The 18,841-nt window shown below is 32.9% G+C and overlaps 1 protein-coding gene across 2 annotated transcripts in view; it reads right to left on the bottom strand.

Annotated features, from left to right (window-relative positions):
- The window catches only part of STXBP5 (syntaxin binding protein 5), a 195,148-nt gene that overhangs the window by 119,853 nt on the left and 56,454 nt on the right, over positions 1-18,841 (bottom strand). For both annotated transcript variants that reach the window (XM_074187788.1, XM_074187789.1), the window contains exons 5-8: positions 16,499-16,633; positions 13,753-13,816; positions 9,110-9,193; positions 2,020-2,143 (exon numbers count right to left, since the gene is read on the bottom strand). In XM_074187788.1, coding sequence (XP_074043889.1) covers positions 2,020-2,143; positions 9,110-9,193; positions 13,753-13,816; positions 16,499-16,633 — 407 coding nt within the window. The remainder of the gene's footprint in view (positions 1-2,019; positions 2,144-9,109; positions 9,194-13,752; positions 13,817-16,498; positions 16,634-18,841) is intronic.

Genomic DNA, 18,841 nt, shown 5'->3' with positions numbered 1-18,841 from the left:
AATCTACAATGTATATCAGATTCTATTCTTGATCACAAGCTATATAACAGAGTAGTTCCAGGTTCCCATTTCTACCCTAGAAACCAATTATTCCCCATTAGTAAGAATCAAATCAGAATACAATTTACTCTTACTAATTTCTTCAGCTTCCGAAGGATATTTTCACTTAAGTCAATAAATTATTATCTTTTTCTTTTTTTCTGATAAATCACAGACAATGAGATCAAGACTAATTCACTTCTATTGGCTTAGTAATAATTTACCAAATGACATTTACTATATGCTTTAGGGTTTACACAACACTTTACATAGCCATTCAAGTCTTAGAACAATGCTGCAAAATAAGTGCTACAGGTATTCCAGCCTCACTTTCCTTACAAGGCTTGGTGGCTTATCTGATTTTTCCCAAGCACCACCCAGCTATATGTTGGTTTGGGGGATTTTAACTCAGGTCCTCCTGACCATAGCCACTCTGGCATGATGCTCCTCTGCTTCATTTTCTTTAGATTTAGAAATAGATGACAGAAATTTCTCAATATGAACAAGACCCTGATGAAGATGTTTTGTTGCTCTAGCTTCATTAAAGTTGGCAAAACTTAAATCTTGCTGGAAATTTGAGTCATTTGACTGATTTGCTGCTCTGACATCTAGACACCAAACGCCCTCTACTGGAAGATGGTGCTAAGAAGAAAATATTCTCTGAATGATGGCAAGGTGGAAATCTCTACCAAAGGGAAATGTCTTCTGGATATACTATTAAAATTTTATTGCAGAAAATATAAAACAAATTTCTAGACAATGATTACTACTTTGAAATGTTAGCAATTCATATTGCATATCATGATGCTTCAAATATCACTAAAGTAATCAACCACTGCAAGGAAAAAACCCTCTACAAATCCCTGTGGCTTCAGAAAATAAAAGCCCTGCTCAATTACTTATTTGTTAAATTTCCTTACTGCAATCCCTCTGGATACACACACATATTAAAACACATATGCACACAATTTAGTATTGATAGAAACCAAAAGAAAAGGATGTTTAAAAATCCAATCTCCCATTTTACTTGTTTTAATATAAAAACTTTTTATGAAGCTCAAAGTAATTAATATAGCTTTATATTTCCGAATAAAAAATGAGCACCAGTTCTGCACAGCTACCTCTGGGGTAATAGTGGCAGAAGGGGAGAATATTAAGTAGCAGTGGAACATAAGTAACAACTAAGAATGACAGAATGTAAATTATCTACCAATGTTAATTTAACTGATAATACCTTAAATATGAAACTTTCAGGCAAAAGTCACTAAGTTCATACACTGTTGGAAAAAAAATGAGTCATATTACATGCTTAAAGATGCTTAGAAAGTATTTATTGACTCTCCTATGTATGTCATAGTAAGGAATTTTTAGATGTATTTTTAGATGGTTAAAGATTCCTGAGATTTAACATGGTTAGAGCCAGGAAGCAGCAATAGCACATTCATATTGGCTATGTGATCCTTGGCAACTCTCTTTAGTTTATATAAATTGCGAAAGTGCTGAACTACAATGGCACAGTGAATTACTTCACTTTAATACTGAAATCACAGATCCAGTCCTTATGCCAAAAGTCATGGTAACAAAACATTAATAGATGCTAGGAACATTCATTTTCATGTATTCCAACTCATTCATTTTATAAATAAGGAAGTTGAGATCCAGAGAGATAAATTACTTGCTCAACCTCAAAACTGATTTTTTCAGACTACAGGAGAAAGGACATTCTCAAAAAATGATTCCTTAATAAAAAATATGTTTTTCCTCAGTCTTTCAAAGCTTAAATTCCTAAACCTTGACAGACAAAACACAAGTTGATTTAAAATATATAATTTAAATTTTTAACAAACTGAATCTATAATTTTTGAGTATTGCTAAAATATAAGAGCATGTGTCAAAAACTTTCAGTTCACCTTAAAATAAGGAGACTGAACAAAGTTACTTGTCATAATACAATAAGTATTAAATCATAAGTAGTCTTACCATGTGGAGTAATTGTTTGTACAGGCTTGGTGGGAGACTTTACATTCCATATTGTCAAAGTGCCATCTGAATGACTACAAATGAATTGTTTTCCTTCATGGTGCCAGGCAACTGAGTGTATAGCCTAGGCATGGTAGAGGAAAAAAGAAAAAGGTCATTTTTTTAAAAAATACAATTAAAAATTAAGATTTTTATATTTTTAAATGACATATTTCAGAGTTTTTAGAATATCTCAAATAAGAATGCTTACACTAAGAAACAGTAAGATAATTTCTTAATATATTAACTATAAGAATTTATAAATGAATAAATTAATTTTTGCCCTTTTTAAAATTCCCCAACATTATGAAAACATGCTAGTGATATATTTATATAGACAAGTATATCAATATAATAATAATAATGATAGAGCATTTTTATATGACACTTTATGGTTTACAAAATACACTTAAAACATCAATAAACTCATTTAAAAATAGTTACTAATTCCTATTAACATCTCTGAAAACAAGCACTTTCTGAGCAGCTTTTATGGAAATATTTAACTTTATAAAAATATTACTATGGCACAATGAAAGTCTAAAATCTACTAAACACTATTTTTAAATTTACTTCATAAAGAAAATAAGGGTTTTAAGTTACTGTGTATACCACAAAATGAAATATATTTCATCTCTTCTTTTTTTCCCTACATATTCAGTCAGTTCTTGATTCCTCTTTTTTTTTTTTTTTTTTAGGTTTTTGCAAGGCAAATGGGGTTAAGTGGCTTGCCCAAGATCCACACAGCTAGGTAATTATTAAGTGTCTGAGACCGGATTTGAACCCAGGAACTCCTGACTCCAGGGCTGGTGCTTTATCCACTGCGCCACCTAGCCACCCCAGGTCTTGATTCCTCTTAATAGGAAAAAATATGACTATCCTAAGTATCATTTTCATTGGACTCTGAGAGAGCAATATTTCTTCTCTTTTCTTTAATTTTTATGGTACAATGTGGTTAAGTGACTTGATCAAGGTCACACAGCTAGTTAAGTATCAAGTGTCTGAGGCCACATTTCAACTCAGGTCCTTCTGACTCCAGGGTCAGTGTTTTATCCACTGTGTCACTTAGCTGCCCCCTATTTATTTTTGAAAAAGCAAATTTAAATTTTATCCTTGTTCTTCTTTGGGCTAATATTAAAAATTACTGAGCATTCTTGAAAAATATATAACTCAGTGGGAGTGACCCAGAAATACTCAGGGCAATAGAGAAGTAGAAATGTCTATCATTAAATATTTGAAGGAATCAAATACTGATTGAGGTATAAATCAGCAATTTTAATAGTTATTTTCTGTAATTCCCTATTGTCTTTCAAATCCAACAATTATCCAACATTTACTAAATGACTCTGAAGTACCAGGCATGGTTGCTAAGTGCTAGGCATACAAAGACAAAACATGAAATAATCCCCCTTTCAAGAAGTTTCTTAATAGACTTTATTAAATTATTATTCTCACACACATATAAATACAAACACATGTGCACACATGCATATATACACATGCACACGCACATGCACACACACAGACACACTCACACAGTCTTTTGTCTAGACTGCGCACTGAAAAACTGTAGCAATATGTGTAAGATGCAAATACAGTTTACCCTAATTGCTATCAGCTGTAGGGCTGAGTGGCAGATTATGATCAAAGTAAAAAAATAAAATACTTAGGGAACAGAAAATATATAAATAAGAGAAAGATAGAGTAGCACAAATGGGGAACAAAGGAAGAAAATACCAGAAACATGAAGATAAGATAGGAGGAATAACATCTGAGAAAAGAAAAAAAGTTAGCACTTGGAACTGTAATACAAGAGAAGGAACAGAATATAGTAGTGTAGGGAAGTCTGGATTTGAAGTCTGAAGAGCAGAGTTCAAGTTTCAAATCTAAATCAAGTCCAGGATTCTTTTCAATTTCCAATGAGATGACAGTGTAGGGGCAGAAGAGTAAACCTTGAAAGAAAAAAGGAAGAAGGCTCAGAATGGAAACCAGAGCTGACTGCCTGACAGGTGAATGATTAAAAAGGAATAGAGGCAAGAAAAATTCAGGGAGATCAAAAACAAAAAAATGATAGGATCAGAACCAGAAGAAATGAGTTGCTCTTGTGAGTAATTATCTATTTAACATAATTACTACTATGGTAATAGGTAACAGTTCAACTTTGGAGGAGGTGAGTCAATGCAAAAAATAACTCTGATGTGCAGAGGGCACATGAGGCCCTGAACCAAGTCTGGAATGTTTCCAATATACAACTGGTGACAAATTACATGTTCTTTGTCTGAAGATAGATCTAGCTAAGATTAGAGAAGCTCACTACCTCCAAGCTGGCTGTAGGGTGACAATTTCGGCTATAGCAACTCTCAAAAACAACAAAAAGATCAATAAACAAAGATTTGTTAAACTTCAAGTTATATTGTGGTATATGAGTGCAATCAAATATTGTGCTGTAAAAAAAATAGACAAAAAGATTTCAGACTTCTGGGTAAAAATACTGCCGAACTATGTAGAATGCATAGCAGAACAAAACTATAATAAATAGAGCAAACTCTAAAGAAGAGCTAAAAAACCACTAATAAATGCAATGATTTAATCATATCTTCAGAGGACTAATGATGAAGCATATTACTTGTCTTCTGATAAAGAGGTGATGAATTTACAGCACCTAGTCAAAATATATTTGACATGGTCATTATGTGTATTCATTTTCCTTAATTATGCTTTTTCCTTAAAAAAAATTTCCTGTCCCTTATTTAATGGGAGTTGGGGGAGGGGTGAAGTAGATAAGCAGTATTTTGCCAAAGAAAAGGCCATGAAACATTTTTTAAATGCAGAGAACAACAGAAATAAGTTATAAAGGATGAACAAACAAGTATCAGTTTTTCAAAGTTATATATGGAAATTATATAGTTTTTTAAAAGCAATGAAGATCCTCTTTTTGTCTTCTGTTCTATATAGTAAAATCATTTTTTTATTAGTGTTTAAGATCAGAATTTTTAAAAAGTGGGCAGCTAGGTGGTGCAGTAGATAGAACACTGGCCCTGGAGTCAGGAGTCCCAGAGTTCAAATCCAGCCTCAGACACTTAATAATTACCTAGCTGTGTGGTCTTGGGCAAGCCACTTAACCCCACTCCCTTGAAAAAAAAACACCAAAAGAAAAGAATTTTAAAAAAGCAAATGTAAATTTTTAAGAGAAGAGAGGAAAATAAAAGGATAAGAAATGGGTTATAAAAACTAGAGAGAGATGCCAGTTTTGAGTAACGCATAAAATAAATTGAGTAATGTATAATAGACTGGAAAGATATCTTGGGGCCAGCCTGCAAAAGACAAATAGAATAGGTTGTATTTTATCCTAGAGTCAATGGGAGTTTAATGAGCAAAAGTGCAATATGATCAGAACTATAATTATGTAGAGGAGAGAGGAGAGAGGGCATAAGGAATGTTTAAAGTGGTGGCCTTGTGAGTGAAAAGAAGAGACCTACTTTAAGAGATGTTATGAAGTGAGAAATGACAAGACTAGCTATGGGAGAGAGGATGTGAGAAATGGTAGAATTAAGAGCAACTCCTAGGCTGCAAACCAGAGAGACTGGAAAGAAAGTAGTACTTTCACAGGAATAGCAAAGTTGAAAAGAAGAGTCGATTTGAGAGGGACAGTGAGTTGGTTTGAACACATTGAGTCTGTTATGCCTGTGTAATACACAGTTGGGGAGACTTCAACAGACAATTAGGAATTCAAGATTATTGTTCAAGAAAGAAACTAGAACTAAATTATAGATCTTGAAGTCATATGCATAGTAATAATTTAACCATTAGGAGCTAATGGGATCACTTTAAGAGGGTAAAAAGAGAAAAAAAAGGGGTCCCAGAACAGTTATGAAGTTTGCCAATAATGGTGATGACAATGATGATGATGATAATGATGATGATAATAATAATAATAATAATAACTATCATTTATATAGCAGAATTATAAGGAAGAATGAACTTAAGTTATAAACTGAACAATTATTTGCATTTCTGAAATGATGAACTTTCCTATAAACTAAGGATCATCAAACAGTGGCTCATAGGTCAAATTTGCCCTACCAACTGACAATAGTTTAGTAATCCAATCTGAGAGATCTATTACCACATGAAGATGTAGAGCTCATTAGAGCTAGATGACTTGAACTTTTTAAACTGTAGCTAAATGTTCTATCTTCTAAGTTTTTGCATAGTCTATGAGTTAAAAATGATTTCTACATTTTTAAATAGCTTTATGGTATTTAATTTTTTTTAAATTCTTAGCTCACCAATCTATATAAAAATAGGTTGCACTGCATTTTGCTTTTGGTCATAGTTTGTCAATTCCTGCTATAAGTAATCCATGCATAAATAGAATAAAAAATAATTTTCCTGCTTTTTCCTGCTACCTATACATCAGGAGGTTGGTTACTAACTCATGAATAAGGCCTTATGATATGTGATGTCCTTATAGTATGAAAGGAAGCACCTTGGAGAAATATTTTTTTTAAGAATACAGTAAGCCTTCATTTGATTGTTGCTTTAGGACATGCTAAATTAAAAAGACAGATCTCACAGCTGTTTTTATTTTTCATATCCAAGTAGCTCAAAACATAAATAAAATATCAATTCTGTCAATATCTAAGAGCAAATTATTACTTTGTTTTTTGCTGTTATCACTAATTTTTAAAAAGAAGAACTCAATTCAAATGGACTTCGTGATTTACTATAAATTTTGGACCTAGGCTCAGGTCACAGAAAAACTGAAGTCTTAAATTAATAAAAGTAACTTTAAAATGTATATGGAAAGGATCATATAAGTTTCATTTTTTTAATATAAAGGATTTTTTTTTAAATTCTAAATTCACAAGTGAGGAGAAAAAACAAGAAAGCATCACAAATAAAGTAAAATCAGAGTCAAAAAGATATTTCATATGATTATGTGAGTTCAAATCTTTATTTCTATGTAGATTGTAAATGTTCATATTCATATCAGCTTCCTGGACTTGCCTCAATTACTTGCTTATTCTTTTTCAGATAAAAGCTGGTCCTCCTTCTAGCTCCTTATGATATATAAGGATGCTTTGTAACAGACATTAATTTGGTCCTATTGAATCCTTCACACAGGTACCTCTCCAGTTCTCCATGATCTTTAAAAGATCACTGTCAATGATTCAGGAATCTAACATGACAAATCTGACATCACAAGAGGATGCAGAGTTCATATGAATTAGATTAGCTAGGTGCTCCTACTCTTTCCTAAATTTAGAAAGCAATTCTTTATTATTCATTTTGTTCTGACCTTTCTATGTCCAGTACTCAAATGGCTTCACCAATTTATAGTGATGGGGGTTGTTTTATCATGGATATGTATCTTTTTTATAAAACATTTATTGGTCAGATCTATACATAATAAAAATGAGTCTAGAAGTGAGGTAAAATATGGGTTGGAGGACAAAGAATGGGAAAGTAAGAAAAATATGATAGACTACTAAAATCATCAAGACACAGTGATAAGGGTCTATACTAGAACAGTGGCAGTGGGAACTAAAAAGGATAAAGAAGTGAAAGAAAGAATACATTTTTGTGAAAAAAAAAATGATAAAGAACAAAGAAAGGAAACAAAGGAGAGAAAGGGAACTCAAAAACACTCTTTCCTCTTGTCTCTGAATCCAAGGGAAGAAAAATTATCCAGTAATACAGAGATCAGAGACCATGAAGACTGAAAAGAGATCATTAGATCTGATCATTAGTTACTGGTGACTTTTACAAGAACAATTTAAGAGAAAGATTGAAAATAAACCTAGATTTCAAGGGGTGAGACAAGTGTATATGTAGAAAAAAGCACAAGTTACATATACTTTTTTACAATAAGACTGGCAGTGAATAGTAAGAAATAAATAGGTCAATAGGTTGAAGAGTCAAATAAATGAAGGATTTGCTTTTGTTTTTGCTTTTTTTTTAAGTTTACAAAGATTATCTATAGGCTAATGTGAATGAAAGAAATTAAAGAAGCAAGAAAGACAGTGAAAAAGAAGGGCCTAAAGTAAATAGGAAGGGAAAAGATCAAAATAAAAAAAGATTAGCAATAGGAAATATAAGGAAAATAGGAGGGAAGGAAGAGAGAAAAGTTCATTTTGTTGAGATATTTTGAGATATGGAACAGGGAATTTGAATGAACTATCAGTGAATAGTATCAATATTTTAGTGAAGTAGGAAATTATCTGAGCTACTATAAGCAGGAGAGAGGTGGGGATCAGAGTGGGGGGTGGGGGATGAGGGAGTCAGGAAAGGCACTTCCAGTAATAATCTTTCATAAGGGATATCAATTTTCCCTTAAGAATTATTAATCATTTAGACAAAAATAGTACCAATAATTAATATTCTGAATAGGACCTATACTATGCAAATACATTATTTCATTTTTCTATAATCCTCAAAAGTTCCCTATCTTCTTAAATATATATTGACAAAAATAGATATATAAGTATATTTCAATTTTTATTATATATAATATGAGTACACACACATATATTTTAATATTCAAGCAAGTAAAAAAATCAATTCTAAAAATTGAGTAAGATTTTTTTTCAATGCTCATATTAATGTAACCCTTGGAAAGTCTATTCACTTAAAAGGTCATCTAATATGTTATCATTTAAATGTATTCTTTGGCCTGAAAAAGCTATCTTTTTTTTAAAGATGCTCAATTTGTTTTACTATATTTTTAAAAAGTTATTCATATCTTTTGTTATTATATAACTTTTTGGAATTCTCCCCATTCTTCAACTAGCCACCTTACTTCTCTTATAATAAAAGATAAAAAGGAAAGGAGGAAAAAGACAGTTCAGCAAAAATGACCAATACACTAAATATGATAGTACATAAAAGGTTCCAAACATAGACTCCCATCCGTTCAAATAAGGGAAGGAAATAATGTTCAATTTTTAAACACGAATTAGTTTAAGTACTAGAGGAATCTGGCTCCTTTTTAAATAGTGAAAAATAAAGTATTAGCAAATTATTTTGATTTTTAATAAAAGAGACTCACCTCATCATGTGTGTACCTATAATCTGCTTTCTTTGATTTGAGGTCCCATAATGCTACTGTTCCAGACTCGAAGCCAATCAAAAGCTATAATAAAGGAAAGCCATTATATCAAAAGGAACACTATCATTTACATGTAATATTTATCATCAGAAAGTAAAGATTTTAATAGAAACAAGTACCTTAATTCTATGTTTCCTCATTTGCTTTGAATAACTTCTAAAATCACTGAACTATTTCATCCCCTTATCATGCACAGAGGTCAAGTGTGGTATTTCATTTATATAAATATTTACATTTCTGAAAATTAGACACTTTCAATATACATTAAACAGTTACTTTTTTTTTAAAGAACTGTTCTAAAAATCACAAAAATGACCACAGGAAATACATTTTCAGTTCTCTAGAATAGTATTTTGTCATTAAATACTTGCTATTACTTCTTTTTAATCGCTACTACAGTGAATTACCATAATGTCTTTTTTTCCCCAAAAGTATCAAGAAGTATTTTAAATGTTACTCTGTCTAATATAAATTAGTGGCAGGTATATAAAAGTTCAGATGGATTATGTTAATTGTCCAATATTCTACAGGAGAAATTCTAGGAAAGAAACAGTAGAACCTGAGAACGCAAATACTATTTTACCTTTCACCTATAACTCTATTATAACCAATGTAAAACAAGATATTCTGAATACAATTCAAAGTAAAATTCAAAATGTATTTTTAATTTTTTTTCAGTACATGCTTCCAGAATTGAAAGGTTATGATTTCTATCGAATCTTGGAATGGGGAACAAAGTTCAAAAAGCACCAGAGTTCTCAGGAATTTGGAAAGGGTCTCCAACTAGAAATAAGGCCAAAATATGGGGTGAGTGATTAATATATAATAATCAAAAAACTTCACCTGAACAATTTAAAAATCCATAAGCCTCCTGGTAAAATTTGCCTTCTCTTATATTCCCTTTCTTCAACCTCTCCAAATACCTTAGTCAATCAAGAAGTACTGAGTTAGCCATTTTATATAATAATAAGGCAAGTCTCTATTACGAGATATCAAGTGAAAGGATTTCTATAAAAAAAACCTCCTCAATAATGCATTAAAATAGCAAAGAGTATAAAGACATTTAATACTGCATTGGCTCATAATACTTTTCTACAGAAGACTATGCATTTGTTCATTCTCTATTCAAGGGTTCAAATATTCTACAAGTCTATTTCCCCTTCATGGATTATCTTAGGTTATTTTGTAAAACTGACTCATCAAAGCATAGAGTCACATCATAAACAGAGGATAGAGATACCAGATGATGATTTTCTGGATACAGATAAATACATTTTTAAAAATTAAGAAATTTTCATATATGTAAATTTTCATTTAATATTAATAAAAATAGTATACTAATTTTGAATAAAATACTAAATAACCTATCTTTTAACTCAAAAATTTTAAATTATATTTTAAATGCTTTTGATGTACATTTACTATGACACTGAGGCTTTCATTACTTTTGGGTACTAATGACTTAAAATCTTTCTTTAATATGGGGGAACAAACAGTATGAAATTGATTTACCCTAGGAAATGAGGATTTACTTGCAGCCAAAAGGAAAAAAATGCACTACTAATAGTAAGGATACATACATACATATATACATACATACAAAAATCATTTTACAATGAATTATGGGAACAATCTTCAGAAGAAGTGAAGATACATAATTAATCCATATTTGTTTTAGTGGATGATTTATAAATTCTGTGAAGAAACTAAGTTCTCTCTCTTTAAAAGAAAGCAGATTCTAAAAGTAAAATTGCACTAAGATTTATTAGGACATCCTGCATTATTGACCACAGCCCTTATTGATTCGATTGATTCAATTGATTCAATTCCTAAGTTTGGCACAATTTCAATCAGTGAACAATTTAGTAGTTAAGTTGACACAGAAGAAGCAGAGGCTTACAACTCCTCTTAGAGAAAGTAAGATCTACCTGGGAAGTGCCAAGAAGTAGTAGTATAAAAGAAAATTAACTCCCCGATTTTAAATATCATCTGAAAAGAAGATAAGACAACGCAGACCAGAAACCAAAATTTTTGAAGACTGCCTCTAAGCTGAAGAAAAAATAAATAAAATAATTATCTAAATAAAATGAAAATCGGTTACAAACTACATTTAAGTATATTTAGAGTAGTTTTATTTTAATCTTTACTCTTAGGGAAGTCTTTTAATGAATCATTAGAAAAGAAAGTTAATGTCAGAATGTATTTCCTTTTTTAAAATGCCTTTTATTGTGCACTTATTCCTGTTTATATAAATAACAACCCTAATATGAGTTTGTTTTGTCTGTGCTATTTTTGTCAGGTTCTTCTGATTCCAAAGAGACAAAAAAACCAAGTCATGCAGAAACTAAAAAACCATTAAGTTAATTCTTCAATAACTTTAAAACATTTTTAATAACAAATAGTTCCACATCTGTAAAATATATACATACATATATTCTTGTCTAATATAGTTAAAGATGGATCCTATCCTAAAAATACATTAGAAGTACACTCTAGTCTAAGTAGAGTTAGACTATACTATCTCTAAAATACAGCAGAAAGAATCTGTGGGGAGCAAGGCACTTCAGGGAAAAGGAATGAAATCATGATAGTGCTAGGAAAGACCAAAGACAGGGACAGGGAGTAGAGCAATCAGCAACCACAAATTCCATTATCCTTCACAAGCTGTGCCAAAGTAGCACAAAATTCAGTAGGTTCTACTGTTATAGTCATACTTTCTGAGGAATAACCTAAGTACAGAGAGGCTCATCACTACAGGAAAGCCATCTGGTGATCAATTCTTTGGCCAAAATAACCTAGGGAAAAAAAGAAAAATACAAAAATGCACTTCAGTCCTATATAACTCCCTTCTGCTTCCAAACTGACAAAGTGTCAGAAGATGGGGCATAAAGAAAGACTCACTGTTTTCAGTCTGTCTATGTATGATACCTCACAATTACTCCCCGAGGAATAAAAAAAAGGAAGTGGCAGTGCTGGATTTACTGTGCATTCAAATAAGAAACATAATTATAATTTTGTGCTGAGGCATTCAAGATAAGAATTTCCAAAAAAAAAAACCCACCATGAAGATGATCACCATTTATGTACTAACATTTGAGACCAAAGATGATAGATAAAAGGCAGTCTGAGAGAGAAAATCCCTAGAGAGGTTGGGGAGTAAAGAGGGAGAAAGAATTGAGAAAGTCTTCTGCAGAAGAATTTTGTCTTGGACGGCTAGGTTGCACAGTGGATAGAGCACCGGCCTTGGAGCCAAGAGTACCTGGGTTCAAATCAGACCTCAGACACTTAATAATTACCTAGCCGTGTGGCCTTAAGCAAGCCACTTAATCCCATTGCCTTGAAAAATCTAGGGGAGGGGGGGGGATTTGTCTTAAAAGAAGCCAAGGAAAATAAGAGGCAGAACTGAGAGAGCAAAGCACTCCAGGAATAAAGACAGTCAAGGTAAAAGCCCTCAGACTCGCGATGGAGCATCAAGTATGAGGAAGAGCAAGGTGGGCAAGGGAGCTATTTTTTTGATTGTATAGAAGGGAATAAAGTATGAAAACACTGTAAATTGAGGAAGATGACAAGTTTTGAAGAGTTTCCAATGCTCAAGTAGTTCACATATGATCCAAGAGCTAACAGGCCATGGGAACTGCACCTAGGAAGCAGATAGGAGGAACAGTTGATAGCTCACTGGGCCTGGAGTTCAGAAGGTCTGAGTTTAAATGTGAACTCTCTTAGTAGCTGGTTATTGTGCTCTGCCTTGGCATCAACTGTGAAATAGGAATAATAATAATAATAATAATAATAATAATAATAATAATAATAATAATAATGATGATGATGATGATGATGATGATGATGATGATGAGTTACCTTCCCCCCAAGGTCATTGTGAGGATCTAGTCTGTAAGAAAAAATGCTCCTTTCCTGCATTAGTCCCTTCACTCAGTAGAGAGATAACATGGTCAATCCAACATTTAGCAAAATCCACCTTGATAGTTAAGTGAAAGATGCAGAGGGAAGAGACTTGAGGCAAGAGTCTAGACAAGATGGGATGGCAGTGGTGAGAGCCAATGCTGACCTCTGGATAGGTGGACTGAGTGCTAGGGAGCTGAGCTCTGGATAGGTGAACTGAGTGATAGGGAGGAGTCAAGAATGATACCAAGGTTGCAAGCCTGGGTAACTTCGATAGTTAGAAGCAAGTCTGGAAGGGGGGAGAGTTGGGTGGTGAAAGGAGAGAGGGGATATAAGACAAGGAATTATGTTTTAGACATATTTCATGTTAAGTTTGAAATGCCTATGAGACAACTGGCTCAATATAAAAGTGAGATCCAATAGGTACTATAAATACTTCAACAGGAGAGTCCAGTTTAAATTCAGTTCTATTATATTTGGAAATGTGTAGGCTACAGATTAGATTCCCTACAATGAAAATGATTCTAATCCTCTTTTTATTGTTTTCCTGACAAACAACAAAATGGGTAAGCTAGATAATCTATGACACATCAAGCTAAGTATATTTTCGTTTTTTACATATTTTTGTCCTTATGTGGAATATTCAAAAATATTTCAGTAATAAAATTTAAAATACAATCTACCTTTCCTTCATCCATTGGATTATCACTTATATGAACAACAGGTCCTGGGTGAGATTTAGATGATCTAAAAAAAGAAAAAATGTATAGTTAAGATTTTCCTCAATTAACAATTTCCAAAGACTTAAATATATTTATATAAAAGTAATTAAATAGGATGTGAACAAATATTTTTAAAAGATAATAGTTATGCTGTCAACTGATTCTACCCCACCAAAAGTATATAAATGAACTGACATGAACCATCATGGAGATATAGTTAGTGTTGAATCATTATACTAAATCATTACTATTTAACAACTGTTAAAAGAAAAAAATCTGTTTCTTCAAAACTACAATTGCATTTAAATCTACATATAGAAACTAAATGAAGACTGTCCTTGGCAGAGCTAAAAGCTATCACAAAGAAGTATGTCATATACTCTCCTTTCTCCTATAATCTTACCATTTGGGAGGACAGCCCATCTAATTTCATAGCCCAGATCACAAATAGACCAAACTAAAGATAAAGTAATGGCCTATGCTAATGTAAGTAATCACCAAAAGCAATACCACCCACTCTCACTCAGAGACATAGGGCCCCTACAGATAAGAATATGGTTGAGTTGATGCCTATTCAGTGGGTGGAAGCATGTCCCTATTCTTAAATCCCTATAAAGTTGAGAGACCACTCCCACTTCGAGAGCCATCTGTGAGATTATATGGACACCTGCTACCAGTCCCACCCACTTGAAGTTATGCTCTACTGAAAATAGGGAAAGATAATGAAAAACTATACTAACAAGGGACTAAAATATGATAATTGTATCCAACTGTAGGAAAAGAAAAAAAGTTGAAATTTCATGTCTATTACATCTATGCCTACACTTAAGAAGCATATCACTATTACTCTTATGTCAAAGATACAGATATAATATAGCATACAAATAATCCATTATTTCTTGATAAATGAAATACTTAACAATTTTACATTTACAAAGAATTTTTTTAATCAGCATTTGTGATTAACAGACTAGAGGGAGAAAAAAGAAAATGAAAAATTATTATAGTTTCATTATGTCTATAACATTCATTATCTATTAAATTTTAAGAAGAAATGATAATTTCATTGGTGTAAAAGTGAGAAAACTTCCTCGACCAATGCAGATCAGCAACCATTATATAATTTATAATCTCAGAGAATTACATGGAGTTTTGAGAGGTTAAATTAACTGTCCAGAATCACATAGCAATTTTGTCAGAGGAGTGCTTGAATGCTAAGACAAGCTTTCTATTTACTATATCAGGTCTCTACTCCTTTGCATATGCATACTATCCATTAGTACATATTTTAAAATAAGCAAATGAAATCTAAAATTTCACTCAAGGTATTTTATAAATTTTAAGAAAAATTTTTTTAAAAAATATCATCAGGGGGTAGCTGGGTGGCACAGTGGATAGAGCACCAGTCCTGGAGTCAGGAGGACCTGAGTTCCAATCTGACCTCAGAATAATTATCTAGCTGTGTGACCCTGAAAAAGTCACTTAGCCCCACTGCCTTGCAAAAAAACAAAAACAAAAAAATAGTATCAAGTGCAATCCTCCCTTCTTGATTTCTCACAAAGTCACTAGCTTCCCTTAGCACCATTCCACATTTGAAGAAATTATTTTCTTCAGAGAGCTTTTTTATCTCCTTTTTCATCTGACTAGTTTATGAGGGGTACTCCGGCAAACTGGAAAATCTATGAAAAATTTTTTGGTCATCCCTTCATACCAGAGAAGAAGTTTGACTTTTTTCTTTCTCTATTATGGGGTGTTTACAGTACTTTTGGTAAAATTTGGTTATGTTTATTCATTTCTTATGCCAACCCACAATATATCGATGGCATAATTGCAGTAGGTTAGACAAGAATTCATATAACACTGACCCTAAATCACTTGGCCCTAGAGAAAGGAGGACCTGAGTTCAAATCCAGATTCAGACATTTAATAATTGTCTAACTGTGTAACCTTGGGCAAGTCACTTAACCCCATTGCCTTAATAAAAATTAAAAAAAAAATGTGACTTCCTCTCATCCTCATACTCTCAGCTAACCCATAAGTGAGGACTGTAATATGATGAGAAACCTGACACAAACAGAGGTTCTCTGTGGCACAGTGGATAGAGCACTGGCCTTGGAGTCAGGAGGATGGAATTTCAAATCCGGCCTCAGACACTAGACTCTTCCTAGTTGTATGACCTTGGACAAATCACTCAACCCTAATTACCTCACATTCAAGGTCATCTCCAGTCATCCTAATTCATATTTGGCCACTGGACCTAGAAGGCTCTGGAGAAGAAAGTGAGGCTGGAGACTTAGCACAGCTCCCCCCCCTCCCCCACTCAAATCTAATTCATAAGCTTGTCATGGCATCACCTCCCTGATATCATGATCTTCTTCAAAAAACGAAGGACAAATATTGTCTAGGGTTCCATCATTACTAAGTGTTCTGAGACAGTATTGGAACAAAGGTCTTTTTAACTTCAGGCTCAGCACTCTATCCACTGGGCTAAATAGCTGATGATACACGTATTTTAAAAAATAATTTTGAAGGACTCACATAAATGTAAGCCAATAAATTGTCTTATGAGAATTCTGGTGACCACTACAAATCTAACACTAGAAGCATCTGGCAGGAATTCAGGTCCTTTTAACAAAATTTATTAAACAATATATATATTTTTATGTAGCAATAGAATTTTAAAATATGGGATATTTGATCAACTTACAGCTCAATGGCTTTGTTCCACATAATGACGTAGCCTGAGAGTGTGAAGGATTCAACATTGACAATATGTATATTACCTCTTTCTGTGCCTACATAGAGCCATTTGCTCTGAAAAGGCAGATGGCAAAATGTTATCCTGCAAGAGAAAAGATATGCAAAAAAAGAATTAGAAGAATCTAAGGGCAAGTTAAATATTACACTAAAACATTCGGGCAAAGGTAAGAACTAGATGAAAATGTGCTATTTCAAGAAGGCACAGTTCAGAATATGGGATCTAATATACCTCTATTCCAGCACCCTCATTTTTTTCATATGAAGAACCTGATGTCAAGAAGGATTAACTGACTTGCTAAGGTCACAGAGTAATTAACTAGCTGTCTACTCAAACTATGAAAATGGAAATAAGCATCATCATTGTAATCTATCATATATGATTATAAAACTTCAAAGGTCAAGATAATCTGAAGAAGTGATCTATAATCAAAAATAATTAAATAAAGAAGATAAAAAATTAATCAAAGAACAGTAATAGCTGAATAAAAACAAATACTCTATGTTGAAATATCAATGACTTCATATTCACTTTAATGATCATATTCATTTTGCATTTTCCAACTGGCCACATAATATGCAACCTACAGATTTATTTTTATAACATTTGGATCTTCTTTTACTTTACACTATAAATATTCCCTTCAGGTCTTCGTGAGATCAGATTTATAAACCACTGAAAAACTTTGAAGAGCATAAATTTACATTTTAAAAATTCTTTTCAAATAACAGCAACAGCATTAGGAATGTTATGTAAAATTTCCCTACTTTTAAATTATCTCACACACAATCTAAATAAGAATTTAGGAGCCAAAACTCTAAAAGAGTTTTGGAAACAAAAACAAGATATCAAACTGGCAGCATAAACAGTGGAAGTGGGCTAACATAAAGATAATCTGATTTTGAGGCCCCTAAAAAGTGAAATAGAAATTTACAGTAAGCTTGCTAATTAAAGATCACTGATAGAACAGAAAGATTTATAATTGACTGTATCTGTCAGTCAGGCACACATTTGAATTTTCATATTGTTAAATGGGGAAGAATATTGGATCATAAAACTAAAGACTTGTTTTTTAGAAAAAATTTATTTTGAGTTTTACAATTATTCCCCTAATCTTGCTTCACTCCTCCCACCCCCCACAGAAGGCAGTCTGTTAGTCTTTACATTGTTTCCATGGTATACACTGATCTCAGTTGAATGTGATGAGAGAGAAATCATATCCTTAAGGGAAAAAAAATAAAGTACAAAAGATAGCAAAATTACATAATAAGATATCGAGTTTTTTTAAAAAAAAATAAAAGGTAATAAATAGTCTTTGGTCTTTGTTCAAACTCCACAATTCTTTCTTTGGATATAGATAGTATTCTCCATCACAGATGGCCCAAAATTGTCCCTGATTGTTGCACTGATGAGATGAGCAAGTCCATCAAAGTTGATCATCACCCCCATGTTGTAGTTAGGGTGTACAATATTTTTCTGGTTCTGCTCATCTCACTCAGCATCAGTTCATGCAAATCGCTCCAGGCTTCCCTGAATTCCCATCCCTCCTGGTTTCTAATAGAACAATAGTGTTCCATCACATACATACACCACAGTTTATTAAGCCATTCCCCAAGTGAAGGGCATTTAACATAATTTCCATTTTTTTGCCACTACAAACAGGGCTGCTATGGCTATTTTTGTATACGTGATGTTTTTACCCTTTTTCATAATCTCTTCAGTAGTGGTATTGCTGGATCAAAGGATATGCACATTTTGTTGCCCTTTGGGCATAATTCCAAATTTCTCTCCAGAAAGGCTGGATGAGTTCATAGCTCCACCAATGATATATTAGTGTCCTAGATTTCCAACATTGGTCATTGTCCTTTCTGGTCATATTGGCCAGTCTGAGAGGTGTGAGGTGGTACCTCAGAGATGCTTTAATTTGTATTTCTCTAATAAGTAATGATTTAGAGCAATTTTTCATGTGTCTATGGATTGCTTTAACTTCCTCATCTGTACATTGCCTTTGCATACCCTTTGATCATTTGTCAACTGGGGAACGGCTTGTTTTTTGAAAATTTGACTCAGTTCTCTATATATTTCATTTTTTTTTAGGTTTTGGTTTTGTTTTTTGTGTTTTTCTTGCAAGGCAATGGGGTTAAGTGGCTTGCCCAAGGTCACACAACTAGACAATTATTAAGTGTCTGAGGCTACATTTGAACTCAGGTACTCCTGACTCCAAGGCCAGTGCTCTATCCGCTGCGCCACCTAGCTGCCCCTCTATATATTTTAGAAATGAGTCCTTTGTCA

The sequence above is a fragment of the Macrotis lagotis genome, chromosome 5 (assembly GCF_037893015.1).
Source record: "Macrotis lagotis isolate mMagLag1 chromosome 5, bilby.v1.9.chrom.fasta, whole genome shotgun sequence".
Taxonomy (NCBI): domain Eukaryota; kingdom Metazoa; phylum Chordata; class Mammalia; order Peramelemorphia; family Peramelidae; genus Macrotis; species Macrotis lagotis.
Note: the sequence above shows the minus strand (reverse complement) of the source record. Positions and strands in the feature narration are given on the sequence as shown.